Source organism: Delphinapterus leucas, chromosome 6 (genome assembly GCF_059928025.1).
Source record: "Delphinapterus leucas isolate spDelLeu-1000000601 "Yukka" chromosome 6, BTC_Dleu_Yukka2, whole genome shotgun sequence".
NCBI lineage: Eukaryota > Metazoa > Chordata > Mammalia > Artiodactyla > Monodontidae > Delphinapterus > Delphinapterus leucas.
The window spans coordinates 93,439,306-93,456,002 of NC_143134.1; the positions used below are offsets into that span (position 1 = coordinate 93,439,306).

Below are 16,697 nucleotides of genomic sequence, written 5' to 3' on the forward strand. Positions count from 1 at the left end.
GCTCAAAGGTTGTCTGTCCCCTCTGTTCAGTCTCAGAATTGAGTTTGCATACACTGGGCATTTAATAAATGCTTGTTCATGAGACCAAGGAGGTTGACCTTGGTCCAAATGGATTATATTGTTTCTAGTCCCAGCATTCGTCAGTAATATCTGATGTGTCTCTGTCCTTTGGAATAGAAGAAGCTGGCCTGATCATATAGCTGACCCCTCCTCAGGGTACCAGCTAAATTCCTATTGGGTATGTTCTTGTTGGTACTATATCACCTTTATCCGTAGGTAGAGTATAGACATCTTTCTCAATGTAAAAAAAAAAATCAGAAAAGCCATTATTTATAACATTCCAACTATTTTTACTTTTACCTGTTCCTAACCTTGGTTCTCTCCTTAATCAGTAACTGAACTATGTATACCATGTTCAGTTAGATCTTTCTATCTACATACCCTCTGTCATGGGCCATTCTTGGTTCCACTTGACCATTTATGTTTTATTGCTTCCTCCACATTGGAAAACTGTCCATAATAAAGTTAGCAAACATTACTGAGCATTTGCTTTGTGTACTGTTCTAAGTACAGAGATTACCTTTATCATTTCATATGCATGATAATCTCAGGTACTATTATTATTCCTGTTTTACAGATGAGGAAATTAGAGTCACAGGAAGATACTTTAATTGATATGTAAAAATTACTTCTGTGAGGAGCAAAGATGAAATCTATGTCAAAGAGCTTTGTAATAAGTAAAGTACAAACATTTTACTCCTTCCTGCTTTGTAACAAGATTCAATGGATGTTTGTTGAATGAATGGGTGATTATTACTGAGGTGTACGATGTTTTCTGTAGGTAGAATCTGCAGAATAATGTGAAATGTAAATATACCAAGCACTATGTCTATAAGTCAGTAGCCACCCCCAACACATTCTAGTTTCCTCCTTCTCCTTCCCATTTCCTCTAAATTTCAAATTCACAATGACTGATTGAATATCTTTAAAAGTCATGATGAATTATTCTGTAATATTTGAAATGTTATGCTCAGAAAGGTCAAACCTTATTTTTTTGGTATGAAGTACCACATATGTTTATTTTTCCTGGGTATTTTTCTCTTTTTCTGAAAGAAAAGATGGCAAGAGATTTAGAGCAGGGTGCCCTCTTGAGGAAATTTTAGTACCTTCTCAAAAACTTGCATTGGGTGAAATCAGAAAATCCAGATAAATGATGTCCACTATGAATGAAGCTCAGATAAATAAAACATTAAAAAGTAATAGTAACCAAATTCCAGATATTTGAGAGTTAATATTCTTTTTTTTTTAATATGTTAGGGGTAGGAGTTTATTAATTTATTTTATTTATTTTTGCTGCGTTGGGTCTTCGTTTCTGTGCAAGGGCCTTCTCCAGTAGCGGCAAGCAGGGGCCACCCTTCATCGCGGTGCGCGGGCCTCTCACTGTCGCGGCCTCTCTTGTTGCGGAGCACAAGCTCCAGACGCGCAGGCTCAGCAGCTGTGGCTCACGGGCCTAGCCGCTCCGCGGCACACGGGATCCCCCCAGACCAGGGCTCGAACCTGTGTCCCCTGCATCAGCAGGCAGACTCTCAACCACTGCGCCACCAGGGAAGCCCCGAGACTTAATATTCTTAACTGTTATGATCTAATTTAGCAACTGTAAATAAGAATTTTTAAATAAAAACAAAAACCTCTAGAAGATATTTCATTTCCTCTTATTCACTCAGTCCTTCAAGTAATATTTATTAAGCACCTATTATGTGCCAGGAACCATGCCGAGCACAGTGGTCAACAAAACATAGTCTCTGCCTTCATGATGCTTACTGCTTATGAGGGAAATCTCAGTGAAGGGAAATAAAAACATATGTAACTACAAACTGGGGAAAGTACTATGAAGGAAATGAAAGGGTACTGCAATAAAGAAGAACAAAATAAGTTCTGCTTAGGGTGGTCAAGGAAAGCCTCTCTGAAAGGAAATAAATAAGCTGCATTCATTTGTTTTTCAGTCCATTCCAAGTTTGTCCATCTAGTATAGACAACCTTATGACCCTTTTCCTAGCCTTGTTCTCCCTTATCTCTGCCCCAGCCCTGGAGCTGAGTTGAATCCTGTCTTTGCCCCTGCAGGCAAGCAGGCAAGTCTCATTTTTCCTTCTGCACCTCACTGTTGCTCTAGCTAGTTCCCTTTGCCTTACTTAGAGCCTCACATGCATCACAGTGGGGAACCTGCTCAATCAATAAATGTCTTCCTTACTAATACCAATAGCTCCTGATAGTAGAACATTAATGCATTGTAATTATAATACTTAAAGGTCACATTTCCAACAATGTTAAGGATGTAGAGGGTCTCAGAAGATGAAAAAGACAGGTAGCCCTGCCTGCCACTATGCTTTGAATAGGGAAAGAGAAAATATACATGAAGTAGGCAGAGAACTTGATCATGCAATGCAGTTTGTTCATGTTGACTTTGAAATATCTGTGATACCAAGCATATTGAAGTCTCCAATCAGAATTGGAAATATGGAGCTAGATCTCAGGAAAGAGCTTAAAAGAACTACGGAATTTTTTTTTATTTTTATTATTTTTTTGTGTGTGTGGTACTTGGGTCTCTCACTGTTCTGGCCTCTCCCGTTGCGGAAAACAGGCTCCGGACACGCAGGCTAAGCAGCCATGGCTCACGGGCCCAGCCGCTCCGTGGCATGTGGGATCTTCCCGGACCGGGGCACGAACCTGTGTCCCCTGCATCAGCAAGCGGACTCTCAACCACTGCGCCACCAGGGAAACCCAGAACTATGGAATATTTTTGTTGTTGTTGTTGTTTTGTTTTTGTTTTTGTTTTTTTTGCGGTACGTGGGCCTCTCACTGCTGTGGCCTCTCCTGTTGCGGAGCACAGGCTCCGGACGCGCAGGGTCAGCGGCCATGGCTCACAGGCCCAGCTGCTCCGCGGCATGTGGGATCTCCCCGGACCGGGGCACGAACCCGTGTCCTCCGCATCGGCAGGCGGACTCTCAACCACTGCACCACCAGGGAAGCCCCTGGAATGTTTTTCAAGGGTTTCAAAGCTCACATAGACATACTATAAAATGGTCGACCTGAGTCCCCACCAGTGTATTACTCTAGCCCTTGTAGCTAAACTTCTTTCTCCAGATGGGTTGGTTCTGCCAGATTGGAGGGTTTAACTGGTGTGGAGAGCACTGCCTGCAAGTGGGTGGCCTACAGTGATTTCTAGGTTGGTGTTTGTGTGAACAGATGAGTCTGGGACCTGAACTTTGAGGAAGCTGCTTCTACCTTAGTTGTACCTGTAAATAGCTCTCATCAAGAAAGCTAACCACCTTTTCCTTATTAACCAAATGACTGTGAACAAAATATGTAACCCCTTTGAATCTCAATTCCCTCACCTGTAAATTGGGGTTTAAAATCTCTACTTATTTCACAAAGTTATTATACTTTGAATATAAATAATATGTGCTGTGCTGGTCAGATTGTGCTGAAACTAATACATTCACACATTGTTGCAACTAGATAGCAATTTGGAAAATACACCAAAAACCATAAAATGCACAAACTCCTTTGACCCAGTTATTTGGTTCCTGATAATTTATTCTATGGAAAAAAATATGTGAAAAATCATGTACATTGTAGCATTTTCTATTAAAAAAATATTACAAGCAATAATAGAATGATTAAATAAAATGTCTTGCCTTAACACAATGAAATATTGACCAGCCACTGAGTAAACTAAATGCATATAGAAAGCGGTTGGAAAGAAACATGAAAAAATAAAACAATTGCTAGAGTAGTAGAATTATAAGTATTTTCCTTTTGTTAATTTATCTGAATGTTATTATTCTAGCAGAATAATTAAAATGCTTAAAACATTTTAAAATTTAAAAAAAAATTTGGCTCCAAACTAAATTTCTTCTTACTGTCTCTTATTTTTTATTTAGGGAAATTATCGTTTCATGAAACTCTTACTTACACGCAGAGCAAACTGGATGCAGAAGGATCTAGAAGAAATGACTCCTTTACACTTGACTACACGGCACAAGAGCCCTAAGTGTTTGGCGCTTCTGCTGAAGTTTATGGCACCAGGAGAAGTGGATACACAGGATAAAAACAAGGTAACGGACTGTCAAAATCGAAGACAAATAGAGCAGAAAGCAAATGCTTTATTTTATGATGTGAAATCTCAAGGAAAAAGGCCTAAATGACCACTCGTGCATGGTAGAACAATTCCAAGTCTCCACACACCCCAGTAAAGTATTTCACTTAAATTCTGTCATTTTATCCTCCCAGCAACCAGGTGTGGTGGGTAGTATCATCTTTTTACATATGGGAAAACTGAAGCTCAAGAAGATTAAAACTCCGCCCGAGATCCAATTGGCAGGACTGGAATTCAAACCAGGCCTGTCTAACTCCAACTCAGTATTTGACTGCTAGTCAAGATAGTTGCTAAAGGTAGTTAGATTTGTGGTGGCCAGATGCCCTGGGTAATGTACTAAGTGCATAGTGCTTTAATGGCCTGGGCTTAGGCATCATTCTTCTTGGGTTTCAGTGTAAAAACCACCACTTGTTCTATGTCCATTGAATTACTTAACTCCTCTATTCCTCAATTTTCTCATATGCAAAAAGGGGATAAAGGGTTGTTGAAGATAAAATGAGATGATATATATGAAGTGTTTAACACAATGCCCAGTGCATAGTATTCTCTCAATAAATATTAGCTTAAAATTATTATTATTAGTTCATTTTGATTCTAACATCTGCTCTGGCATTCTTACTAGGGTCCATTATCTTCCCTGCTCTTGAGTTTTAACATAGTGGACCCATTGGTCATTGTTTTGATCAACACTCTGATCATTCCTTACAGGAAAAAAATGTGGTCTTTAGTTAGACAAATGCAATCATCCTCTTCCTTTTCATCAGGCACTAATCATAGAGTCTTGCTAACTCTAGCAGTCTCATGTAATTAAAACTCTTATAAGTCATTCACTGGGTTTATATTCAATAATCTTTTCACTCCCATAGTATTCTTTATGTGATTTTTAGATTTTGTGTAGTAGTAATTCACATAACCCAGAGTTCTGAAATCAACTTTAACTTTATTTTACAACTTGTAAATTAATATTATTCCTAACTCATAGCATTTATAGTGCTAATATTTCACTGAGAATTCCCTGGTGGTCCAGTGGTTGGGACTGTGTCTTTTCACTGCTGAGGGCCTGGGTTCATCCCCGGTCAGGGAACTAGGATTCCACAAGCCACGTGGTGTGGCTAAATAAATAAATATTTCACTGAAAAAAGCACAAGACCCATTAATCACTTGAGAAGCTACAACTGTCTTTGGGCTTCATGTCTTCCCCAATATATTCTGTGAACTTCCTGCTGTCTTCCAGTCCCTGTATGTTCTTCTGTTATTGAACGGGGATGGGAGGTTATTCAGTCAGAGAGATGGAAAATGGATCTGCATAGTCCAGGCAGCCACAGAGAAGAAAGAAGGACAAAAGCATAGAGCACTGAGTCTCAAACCATCTGAGGTGAAGGATCGGTTTTTGTTTTAATTTCTAATCTGTCACAGACCAATCATATTATAAAATACATTAAAAGTGAGCAACAAAAAACCAAACAACTCAAAAAACTGGCAAAGGACTTGAATAGACATTTCTCCAAAGAAGATATACAAATGGCCAATAAGCACATGAAAAGATGCTTAATATAACTAATCACAAAAGAAACACAAATCAAAAACCACAGCGAGATAGCACTTCACACGCTTTAGGATAGCTATTATCACAAAAAAACAAAAATAACGTGTTGGTGAGGATGTGGAGAGATTTGAACCCTTGTGCACTGTTGGTGGGAATGTAAAATGGTACAGCCACTGTGGAAAACAATATGGCAGTTCCTCAAAAAATTAAACATAGAACTACTATATGATCCAGTAAATCTACTTCTGGTTATATATCCAAAAGAATTGAAATCAGGAATGCGAACAGATATTTGTACATCCATGTTCATAGCAGCGTTACTCAAAATAGCCCAAAGATGTTACTCACAAACCTCCCAAATGTCTTTTGATGGATAGCTGGATTAAAAAAATGCAGTATATACGTACAGTGGAATATTATTCAGCCTTAAAGAGGAATGGAATTCTGACACATGCTACAATGTGGATGAACTTTGAGGACATTATGCCAAGTGACAAGTCAGACACAAAAAGACAAGTATTGTAAGATTCCACTTACGAGGTACCTAGAGGAGTCAAATTCGTACAGACAGAAAGTAGAATGGTGGTTGCCAGGTGACGGGGAGGAGGTGGGAATTGGGAGTTATTGTTAAATGGGTATGGAGTTTCAGTTTGGGAAGATGAAAAAATTATGGAGATAAATAGTACTGATGGTTACACAACAATGTGAACATACTTAATACCACTGAACACTACACTTAGAAACAGTTAAAATGGTAAATTTTATGTTATGTACATTTTACCACAGTCAAAATAAAAAAAGAATTACTAGAAAAATAAAAAACAAAGATGTAAAAAAAATGCAACCCCAAACTTTTTACTGTTAGGTTCAACAGCATAATATATTTCAGTAAATATATTCAGAACAGGGACTTCCCTGGTGGTGCAGTGGTTAAGAATCTGCCTGCCAATGCAGGGGACACGGGTTCAATCCCTGGTCCAGGAAGATCCCACATGCTGTGGAGCAACTAAGCCTGTGCCCCACAACTACTGAGCCCACGTGCTGCAGCTACTGAAGCCCACGTGTCTAAAGCCCACGCTCCACAACAAGAGAAGCCACCACAATGAGAAGCCCACGCACCACAACGAAGAGTAGCCCTGGCTCGCCGCAACTAGAGAAAGCCCACGCATAGCAGTGAAGACCCAATGCAGCCAAAAATTAATTAATTTTTTAAAAAAGGACAAATATAGGAAAAGAAAAGAACTACAAAAACTGTACATGTTGTTTACTGAAAATGTGGTTTTAGGCGATTAACTGCTTTGATATTTGTGACTTTTTTGTTCTGCAGTTATCACTAAACAAATAGTAATGGGTTAATAACTACATGTTAGACACCTGTAGGTTCACTTTGAATGAATACCACATATGCCAACATTTTAAGTTTTTAATGTGACAATTGAGCTTGGTTCCTGCTGTTAAATGATCTCATTCTAGATTGGATTCATGGCAGTGCTACTCTCAAGACATAAAGTATATCTAAACAGTTTCTCTGTGGTTTCATTAATAGTTCTCCTAATAGAGAAACCAGTATGTTGATGAGAATGGCAGAAGAGATTTTTAAAGCAACATTGGCAAATTCAGCATGTTCATTTTTAACTTTATCTAAAAATAAAGCAAGTGTTGCTGTATTTTCAAAATATATCTTAACAATTTATCCTGTAAAATTATAAATTTAAATTTATCCTTTGATATAAAAAATGGATTCTAGATCCATGATTTCCTATGCATGGATCTTTTCTGACAGATATTAAAATATAAACCTTCTATCAAATTCTTAAGGTGCTTAGTACAATATCAAGATGATCACTTGGGGCCTCCCTGGTAGCGCAGGGGTTGAGAGTCCGCCTGCCGATGCAGGGGACACAGGTTTGTGACCCAGTCCGGGAGGATCCCACGTGCTGCGGAACAGCTAGGCCCGTGAGCCATGGCCGCTGAGCCTGCACGTCCGGAGCCTGTGCTCCGCAACGGGAGAGGCCACAGCAGTGAGAGGCCCTCGTACCGCAAAAAAAAAAAAAAAAGATCACTTGCTTTGTTGATAATTATTCATAAAATATTTCGCTGGGTTTTTCTTTCTCAGTATTATCAGTTATTAGTACTTGATGACCTAAATCCCTGCCATGGTTAAGATGTCAGATTCTGGAGTCAGACTGCCTGGGTTTAAACTCTCTATTCAGCCACTTGCTACCTTCACACCCTTGAGCAGATTACTTATCCTCTTCGTACTTAATTTTCTTCATCAGTCGCATGCAAATTCAAGAGTACTCATTTCCCAGAGTTGTCATGATATAGACTACATGAGATAAAATATATAAAACTCTTATGACAGTGCCTGTCACACACTGAAAGTTTGGGAGGAGTTTGTTGTATTTTCACTGTTACTGTAGTTATTGTTATTTTGAGAATCTCTCAATTTTGCAGCAAACAGCTCTGCATTGGAGTGCCTACTACAATAACCCTGAGCATGTGAAGCTGCTCATCAAGCATGATTCCAACATTGGAATTCCTGATGTCGAAGGCAAGATCCCACTTCACTGGGCAGCCAACCACAAAGATCCGAGTGCTGTTCATACAGTGCGATGCATTCTGGTGGGTATAATGGATGGCCTTTCCAAATATATATATACATATATATACACACACACACACACACACACACACACACACACTATATATATATATATATAAAATGAAATATCCAATATATGCAAAAGCATTTTTATGACACACAACCAAATTATGAAGCAAAAGAGTATAACAAACATGTGAGCTCATCACCAAGAAATAAAACATTTTAGTACTGTTATTTAAGACCAAATAGAACTTTCCTATGTGCCAGTTTCCAAATACATTCTCTCTCCCTGTGCCATGCTCATTCCTGTCCCCTATCAACTACTTTTCTGAGTTTATATTTATCATCCCTGTCTTTGTTTTATACTTGTTCTTATTAAATAGTAAATAGATGTAAGTGAATATTTATATAATACATTTAAGATATATAAGGAAACAACAAATACTCATGTACTCATCACTGAGTTGAGGAGCCAAGTACATTACCATTGAAGTTCCCTGGATACCTCCCAGTACGGTTCTTTTCTCTCCTTTCTCAGAGTCAGCCACTATCCTCAGTTTTGTGATTATCATTCCACTGGTTTTCATTATAGTTTTGACATGTGTTTGTATCCCTAAAAAATATATTGTTTAGTTTTTAACATTTTTGAATTTTATATTCATAGAATCATACTGTATGTATTCTTCCGCAACATACTTTTCTCTTGCTCAGTGTTAAGCTGGTGATTTTATCTATGTTGCTGTGTGTAGCTGTAATATATTACTTTTTACTGCTGTATAGTATTCCATTTTATGAAGATTAAATGACACACATTATTCAGTCTGTTATTGACTGACATTTGGAACTGTTTCCAGTTTTTTGCTATTTACAACAGTGCTGCTCTGAACCTTTTGTAAAAGCATATCTAGGGTATCTAGGGTATGTATTTAACTGGTTGTTGCAGGTGTATAGAAATGCAGTTGATAGTTTGGGCCATTAATTATATATTTAACCAACTTGCTATACTTTCTTATTAATTTTGAATATTTATCTGTATATTCTTTGAGGTTTTCTAATCACTCCTTCCCAAATTCCAACTTACAGGCTATGGTAGTCTAATATTTAGTCCTATTTGCTTATAACACACAAATTAGACTTTAAAAGATATTATTGTTTTATTTGTACAATGAAAATTTATTTCTACTTGTGTGTTAACTAATTTCTTTGCTCTGCATTTCTTCTTGAGTCTCAAATTTTCCTTCTAGAGTTATTATTATCTTACTTCCTGAAATATAATTCTTAGAACTTCCTTTAGTGTAGATCTATGGTGGTAAACTCCCTGATTTTTTTTTTTATAAACTTATTTATTTGTTTGTGTTTTGTTTTGTTTTTTTGGCTGTGTTGGGTCTTTGTTGCTGTGCACGGGCTTTCTCTAGTTGCGGTGAGTAGGGGCTACTCTTCATTGCAGTGTGTGGGCTTCTTTTGTTGTGGAGCACAGGCTCTAGGCACACAGGCTTCAGTAGCTGTGTCACGTGGGCTCTAGAGCTCAGGCTCAGTAGTTGTGCATAGGCTTTGTTGCTCCATGGCATGTAGGATCTTCCCAGCCCAGGGATTGAACCCGTATCCCCTGCATTGGCAGGTGGATTCTTAACCACTGCACCACCAGGGAAGCCCTCCCTGATTTTATTTGTTAAGAATGTCTACATTTCTACTGTGCTCTTGAATATATAGTTTTCCTGTATACACAGTTCTAAGTAGTTACTTTTCTCAACTCTTTCAGACTGTCATTTTGCTGCTTTCTGCCTTTCATTAATTCCTCTTGAAGAGGCTGTTATTGGTCTATGTCATCCCTTTATAGATATCTTTTCTCTCAGGCTGCTTTTTAAAATTTTTCTATATGGCATACTACAGTTTTACTACAGTTTGTCTAGGTGTGCCTTTTTTTTTTTTTTTCCTGTTTGGTATACATTCTGATTATTGCATCTCATTTCTGGAAAATATATAACCATTATCTCTTTAAATATTGCATCTCTTTTATTCTCTCTACTCCTGCCTATGGGGTCTCCAGGAATACATATTTTAGACCTTTCCATTTTACTTTCCATGTCTCTTAACTTCTCTTTTACATTTCTATCATCTTGTCTCTTTCTACTACATTCTGGGTAATTACATCAGATCTGCCTTCCAGTTTGCCAGGTCTTTCTTCAGCTACATCCAATCTCTTGTTTACCCTATTCATTTAGTCTTCAATCTTAGTGATTACATTTTCACTTCTAAAAGTTCTACTTGGTTCTTTTTCAGATCTGCCTGATCATTTTGAGAATTTTTGTTCCTTGCTCACCTTTTATTTCATTTTTTATTTTCTTACATGTTTCATAGATAGTTATTTTATATTCTTAAAGTGTGAATTCCAAGATCTGAAGTGTTTGGAGGATGATTCTCACTCATAATATCTTATTTCCTCACAGATTTGGCTTTTTTTTTTCTCCCTTATAAATGCGTCTAGGTCCTTGGGAGACTCAAGGCCCTAGAATACCATTGTGGTAATATTCTACTTCTTTTTTCAAAGTGTTTATAATACCTTTAATCCTCTTTTTTGTAAAATAGCCTGACTGTATAGACAGCTCTAAATCTGGGATGGCCCTTCAGAGAGTTCTTAAATTTGGACAAGAGAGCTTGGCTTTGGATATGACCTAATCTGAGAAGGGACCTGACCATGGGTGAGGTAACTCTCTTTACCTGAAGCAATTCCAAAAGGATGACAGTAGAAAAGTCATTTGCTGGCAGCACTTGCAGCAGCTGGGGAAGTAGGTCCTTTAGTCTTGAAGGGGGACCTAAGCAATGCATCATATCTGCTACAAAGATCCAGTAGAAAAATGAATAAATGTTGTGAACTATCAATTTAAACCGAATATCCAATAAACATATGATTAAAAAAAACTGTACCTCATTCATAAAAGAAATACAAATAAAACATCAGTGAAATGTTTTTCATACCTATAAGGGGGAAAATGTTGTAAGTTTGATAATACTAAGTGGTTAATATGTACCAGCATGTGGGGAAATAAAAGCTTTTACACATCGTCATGGATGTGTTAATTAGTACATCCATTTAGAGAGCAGTTTGACAATACTAGCTGAAGATACAAATATCCTTCAACCCAGCAATTTCCCATCTGGGTGTCTGGGCTAGAGAAAAATCACATGTGCCACAAAGGGACATGTAAAGGAAGCGTGTTCATTGCAGCATTATTGTTAATAGTGGGAATAAATGTAAATAACCTAAATATCCCTCAGTAGGAGAATGGTTAACTAAATTGTGGTTTAACAAATGGACTAGTATCATCATAGATACCCAAATGTATTGTGTTGAAATTAAAAATTCAAAAGTATAATTTTGAAAGAAAAAATTCAGGGATATGTATGGTATAATACATAAGTATAAATATTGAAAACACACATACAAAATTTAACTGTTGTTTATGGATGTATATATATGAAGCAAAAATACAAAACATATGCCTTTAGCTGAATCTGTAAGAGATTAAAAAAAAGCACATTAGGCAAAATGTTGATCCCTATTTAATCTATTGATAGATGGTACATGTTGTTTATTGTATCTTTTCTGTACTTTTTATAGTTAAATATGAAATTTAATTTTTAAAGATTTAGACTGTATACTTTTTTTCTGAATGTATCACTTCTGCTGAGAGAGAATATGTAGGTTTCAAAAATTGCTCAGTTAATACTATGTCAAATGTGATTTAGTAAGGATTCCATGTATGTCTCTGGTTCCTTAAAAATAGGATGCTGCTCCAACAGAGTCTTTACTGAACTGGCAAGACTATGAGGGTCGAACACCTCTTCACTTTGCAGTTGCTGATGGGAACGTGACAGTGGTTGATGTCCTGACCTCATACGAAAGCTGCAATATAACATCTTACGATAACTTATTTCGAACGCCTCTTCACTGGGCAGCTTTACTAGGTGAGTTGAATGTGAAACCAAGGATCAACAGCAAGAGGAACTGCATGAGTATAGGAAATTTTCCATGGCTTCTCTCCCCTTGTCAGCTCCCACCTCCTATTTAATTGTTTTAGTTTTTAATTGATATGTGGCACTTTATACCTAAATCCCTCTGTTGTATGCTTAAATTTTAGCAATATAAAATGTATCCTCTGTTACATATTAATTTCAACATCATGTCTTTTCATTTTTATTATAAAAGTAATGCACATTTGTTGACAAATGTAAATATAAAATAATCATCACATTCAATGCCTTTGCTTTTTTGGAGAAGGGCTTTAATTTTATGTGTGAGCTAATACTATGATATTTGATTTCCTTTTCATCATATTTCCTGATATGCCTTTGACTTAATCTTTTTGGGGATCACTCTTTTAGATGAGAGAGTATATATGTGTATGTGTCTGATTTTTGGCAATCTGAGAGTCTTTCTCTTTTAGTGAAGGAGTTTTACCCACTGATAATCATTGTTATAAATTGTATAATTTGATCTTTTTTCTGTTATTCTGCTCTTTGAGTATTATTAGTGTTTTGGCTTTTTTCCTGATTCCTTTGTTTTCTGCCTTGTGGTGTGTGGATTACATTCGTTGTTGTTTGGTTTTGAATTGTCTAATGTTTTAGGAGGATTTTTAGGTTCTACTGGTAGTTACTTTTAAATTTGTAAGCCTAAGTCAGAGTCCAGAGCAAAACTGTGTCTATTGATTCCCATCTATTTAAAATGAGGAATTTAGCACACTTTCACTTATCATTCTTTGGGTATTTGTAAATAGTCTGATAGTAATTATTAATTAATATTAATAATTATAATAAACCATTATTATTATGGACTTAGTTTTTAAATTACACATTATCTCTTTTTTAAATGATTGCATTCAGTTTTGTAGTCAGATTTATAATTATAATTTAGACTTCATTTCAAGGTGCAGTTTCATCCCTTTTCCTCTGCATTCTAGGAGGACTTTGCAAATTTGTCTCCACAGCACTAAACTGACTTGTGTTTCACAAGTTCAGCTTTCTTTCTGCCTCTTATAGATTGTATTTTAGGTTATATTTTGATTTCCTTCTCTCATCCATATTTCTTTTTATCTCAGCTTTTTTCCTTTTTATCTCCTTCCATTACCTTTTCATTTTAGATTATTCTCTTCTTAGGATATTCTGTTTCATTTCATAGAGGCCATCTCTTTGCAAAAGTCAAGGATGCCAAACAGTTGCCTGAAATTTTCCTCTGGATCCTTCTCTAGATCATTTTCTGAGGTATGCTCTTCTTCTTTCTGATGGTGTTCCTTTCTCCCTGTCCTAGAGTATGTTTTCATATAGCCTTTTCTGAATTTTTCTCTTTATCTTTCAAACAAGAGATATTTAGGGCTTCCCTGGTGGCGCAGTGGTTAGGAGTCCACCTGCCGATGCAGGAGACACGGGTTCATGCCCCGGTCCGGGAAGATCCCACATGCCGCGGAACAGCTGGGCCCGTGAGCCATGGCTGCTGAGCCTGTGCGTCCGGAGCCTGTGCTCCGCAACGGGAGAGGCCACAACAGTGAGAGGCCCGTGTACCAAAAAAAAAAGATATTTAGATTGACTATGTGCATAGATTGCCTTTTATCCTGTTTTTGCCCATTCATGTTATGGAGAACTCCATCTCAAACCATAGCTGGAGAGCAGGTAGACGAGCACAACTCCCACTCAAATTCCTTTTTTTCTGCCTGGCTTTCATGTAGTGTATTCTTGCTCTGCTAATGTGGCATCTTCTTCAGTGCCTCATTCCCTATACACTGAAGCAATGGCATGTATGAAATTCAGGTTTCCTAAATATACTATTACCAGGCTTATTTATTCTTTGATCCTTTCTACAGTTCTTCACTTGTGGAGACCACATCCACATCCTCCAAAGTGTACTCAGAGCATGTTTCTCTACTACCACCTCATCATTCCTGCCACTTGTTTTCTGGGATTTGAAATCACTGCCTAGATGTTAAAAAATTGGGGGAGGGAGGTTAGAGGGGATGGATAGAAGGCCTCAGAGGTCACAAGAGTTTGTATTATAGGTTGTCCTCCTGAATAGCAGAAGAGGACAACTGTGCAGTTCTGATTGATGGTGCAGTGGAACCTGGAGACTAGGGACACTGATGGCTGAGATGGGCTGGCTTCTAACGTGCCGCCTTCTGTTTTTATGAGCAGTTTTATAAGGTGAAGCCAGGGGATGCAGTGAGCTGATACCTAATACAGTTTTTTCTCAATCTGGCTATTATAGTTAGTCGTTTCCTTCCTGGTGGAAGCATTAAGTTTTTAGTGTTGTAAGTTTTTGCCTTTATGCTACATAATCATGTATTTTCGTGAGAAGTTAGAAGAGGCTGCACTGGGCATTGTGAATGCTGGTTTATGTGCTAATGATTTTTCTTACCCCTTTCCTTTAAATAGATTATAAATGAATCAGTTCTTTTATGTGGTAACTACCTTGTGTCTGCTTTCAGGCCACGCACAGATTGTCCATCTCCTTTTAGAAAGAAATAAGTCTGGAACCATCCCATCTGACAGCCAAGGAGCAACACCCTTGCACTATGCAGCTCAGAGTAACTTCGCTGTAAGTAAACCATGACAATTATCTTTTTTTTTAATTAAATTTTTATTTTGATATAATTGTAAATTCACATGCAGTTGTAAGAAATAAAACAGCAAGATCCCGTGTACCCTTCATTCAGTTCACTCCAGTGGTAACATCTTGCAAAAGTATAATATAATGTCATAAACTGGAAATTGATATTGATATAATCCACTGACCTTATTCAGGTTTCACACTGTTACATGTACTCATTTGTGTGTTTGTGTAGCAATTATTTTTTAACAATTGCTGATACTGTTCACCCTCTGATTCAGGTGATAGTCTGAATTTTTATAAAGTTGTTAGTCACATGGGAAGTTTTAAATAATTTTTATTTTAACTGTTCAGTGTAGCATTTTGCTTTACTGTAAGTGTACTTAATCTTTTTTGTTAATTGTAAGGCACTAAAGACAATCTGGTGTTTGGCAATCTATAATTGTCCTGAAGGCAGTGGGCAAGGCTTTAGAACTAGATAGACCTTGGCTAGAATCCTGACTGTGCTATTTGCTAGCTGTATGACCTTGCATAAGTTCTTAACCTCTCTGAATCTTAGTTTCTTCATATGTAAAATGAGAATAATTATACCTTTTCTTTTAGGATTATTGTAAGGATTAGAGAAAGTTTATGACCAGTGCCTAGTGTAATACTTGGCATAGAGTAGGTATTCAAGAAATAGCATTCATTGTTATTATTATTTGTGCTAATAATTTTGTATATTGTACATCTGAGAAAGCAAAAATATGAATTATTGATATATCCAAAGATATTAACTATTATTAATAGTTCCTTCCTGCCACCCTTTACAGTTTACAAAGTACTTTCTCATCCTTTATGTCACTCAGTCCAGCCAGCAACATGATAATGTCTAGGCTGCTTCAGCCTCCTGAGTATGAGTGGCCACTAAGAACTAGAGACATATCCAAGGAGGCACACATTAACGCAGTCACAGTGGATTTTGCTGCCTTCTACATGAGAGTGCATAGTGAAACACCTGGTTTCATTAAATTATGAGAATGTTATCACCAGCATAGTATAATTCCATCTTCCTGACCTCCCCAAATGCACTGTTGAATACACTGGATTCTTGGATTGAGAAAACATCTTATTTTCCCACTTTCCTTTCTCTCTGATACCCAGAGCAACTATAGCAATCATCCCCCTTCTTGGCATTCCTAAAAGTCTATTCTATATATCACCTAAAGTTTTGGTAAACCATTATCTTCTATTATCTCCCAAGATCTCAGAAAAATACAGAGTTTTTGAGGAGGAGTTCATTCTTATGACACATAGATAAGAAATCCAATTGGCCCAGTCTAGTCAACCTATGGAAATCAGAATTCAATCCATATTTCAACATAGGCCTATGAAAGGACATGTTATCCCTACTTACAGATGAAGAAACCAAGGCTCCAAGAGATTAAATGATTCGCTCAAGATCTTGAACCCAAGTCTTAGACTCCAAATTTAACCTATGTACAGAAACCGGTAATTAAGTAACTGTGCTAATGCAAGTAAGAAAGAATGCTAGAACATTATAGATGTTTATTCAAAGAAACAATTGCTTTAGACAATCTGCCAATTACAGAAATAGTTTTTTACGTTTTTTAATAATTATGCAAATTTTATAGGCTCAGTTTCAAGTCCCTTGATCTCCTGGGACTCTACTAATTCACAAAAGGTTGAAATTCTCTTTTTAAAAAACATCATCATCAACAACAACAGTCCCATAAAACCCTTGCAAACATTCATCATTAAGAAAACATACTCAACAAAGAAATGTTTGCAA

The 16,697-nt window shown here is 37.1% G+C and overlaps 1 protein-coding gene across 4 annotated transcripts in view; it reads left to right on the forward strand.

The window, feature by feature from the left end:
- Window positions 1-16,697, forward strand: part of INVS (inversin) — a 136,630-nt gene that overhangs the window by 57,609 nt on the left and 62,324 nt on the right. For all 4 annotated transcript variants that reach the window (XM_022600295.3, XM_089913449.1, XM_089913450.1 and 1 more), the window contains exons 4-7: window positions 3,942-4,115; window positions 8,160-8,327; window positions 12,096-12,276; window positions 14,784-14,893. In XM_022600295.3, coding sequence (XP_022456003.1) covers window positions 3,942-4,115; window positions 8,160-8,327; window positions 12,096-12,276; window positions 14,784-14,893 — 633 coding nt within the window. The remainder of the gene's footprint in view (window positions 1-3,941; window positions 4,116-8,159; window positions 8,328-12,095; window positions 12,277-14,783; window positions 14,894-16,697) is intronic.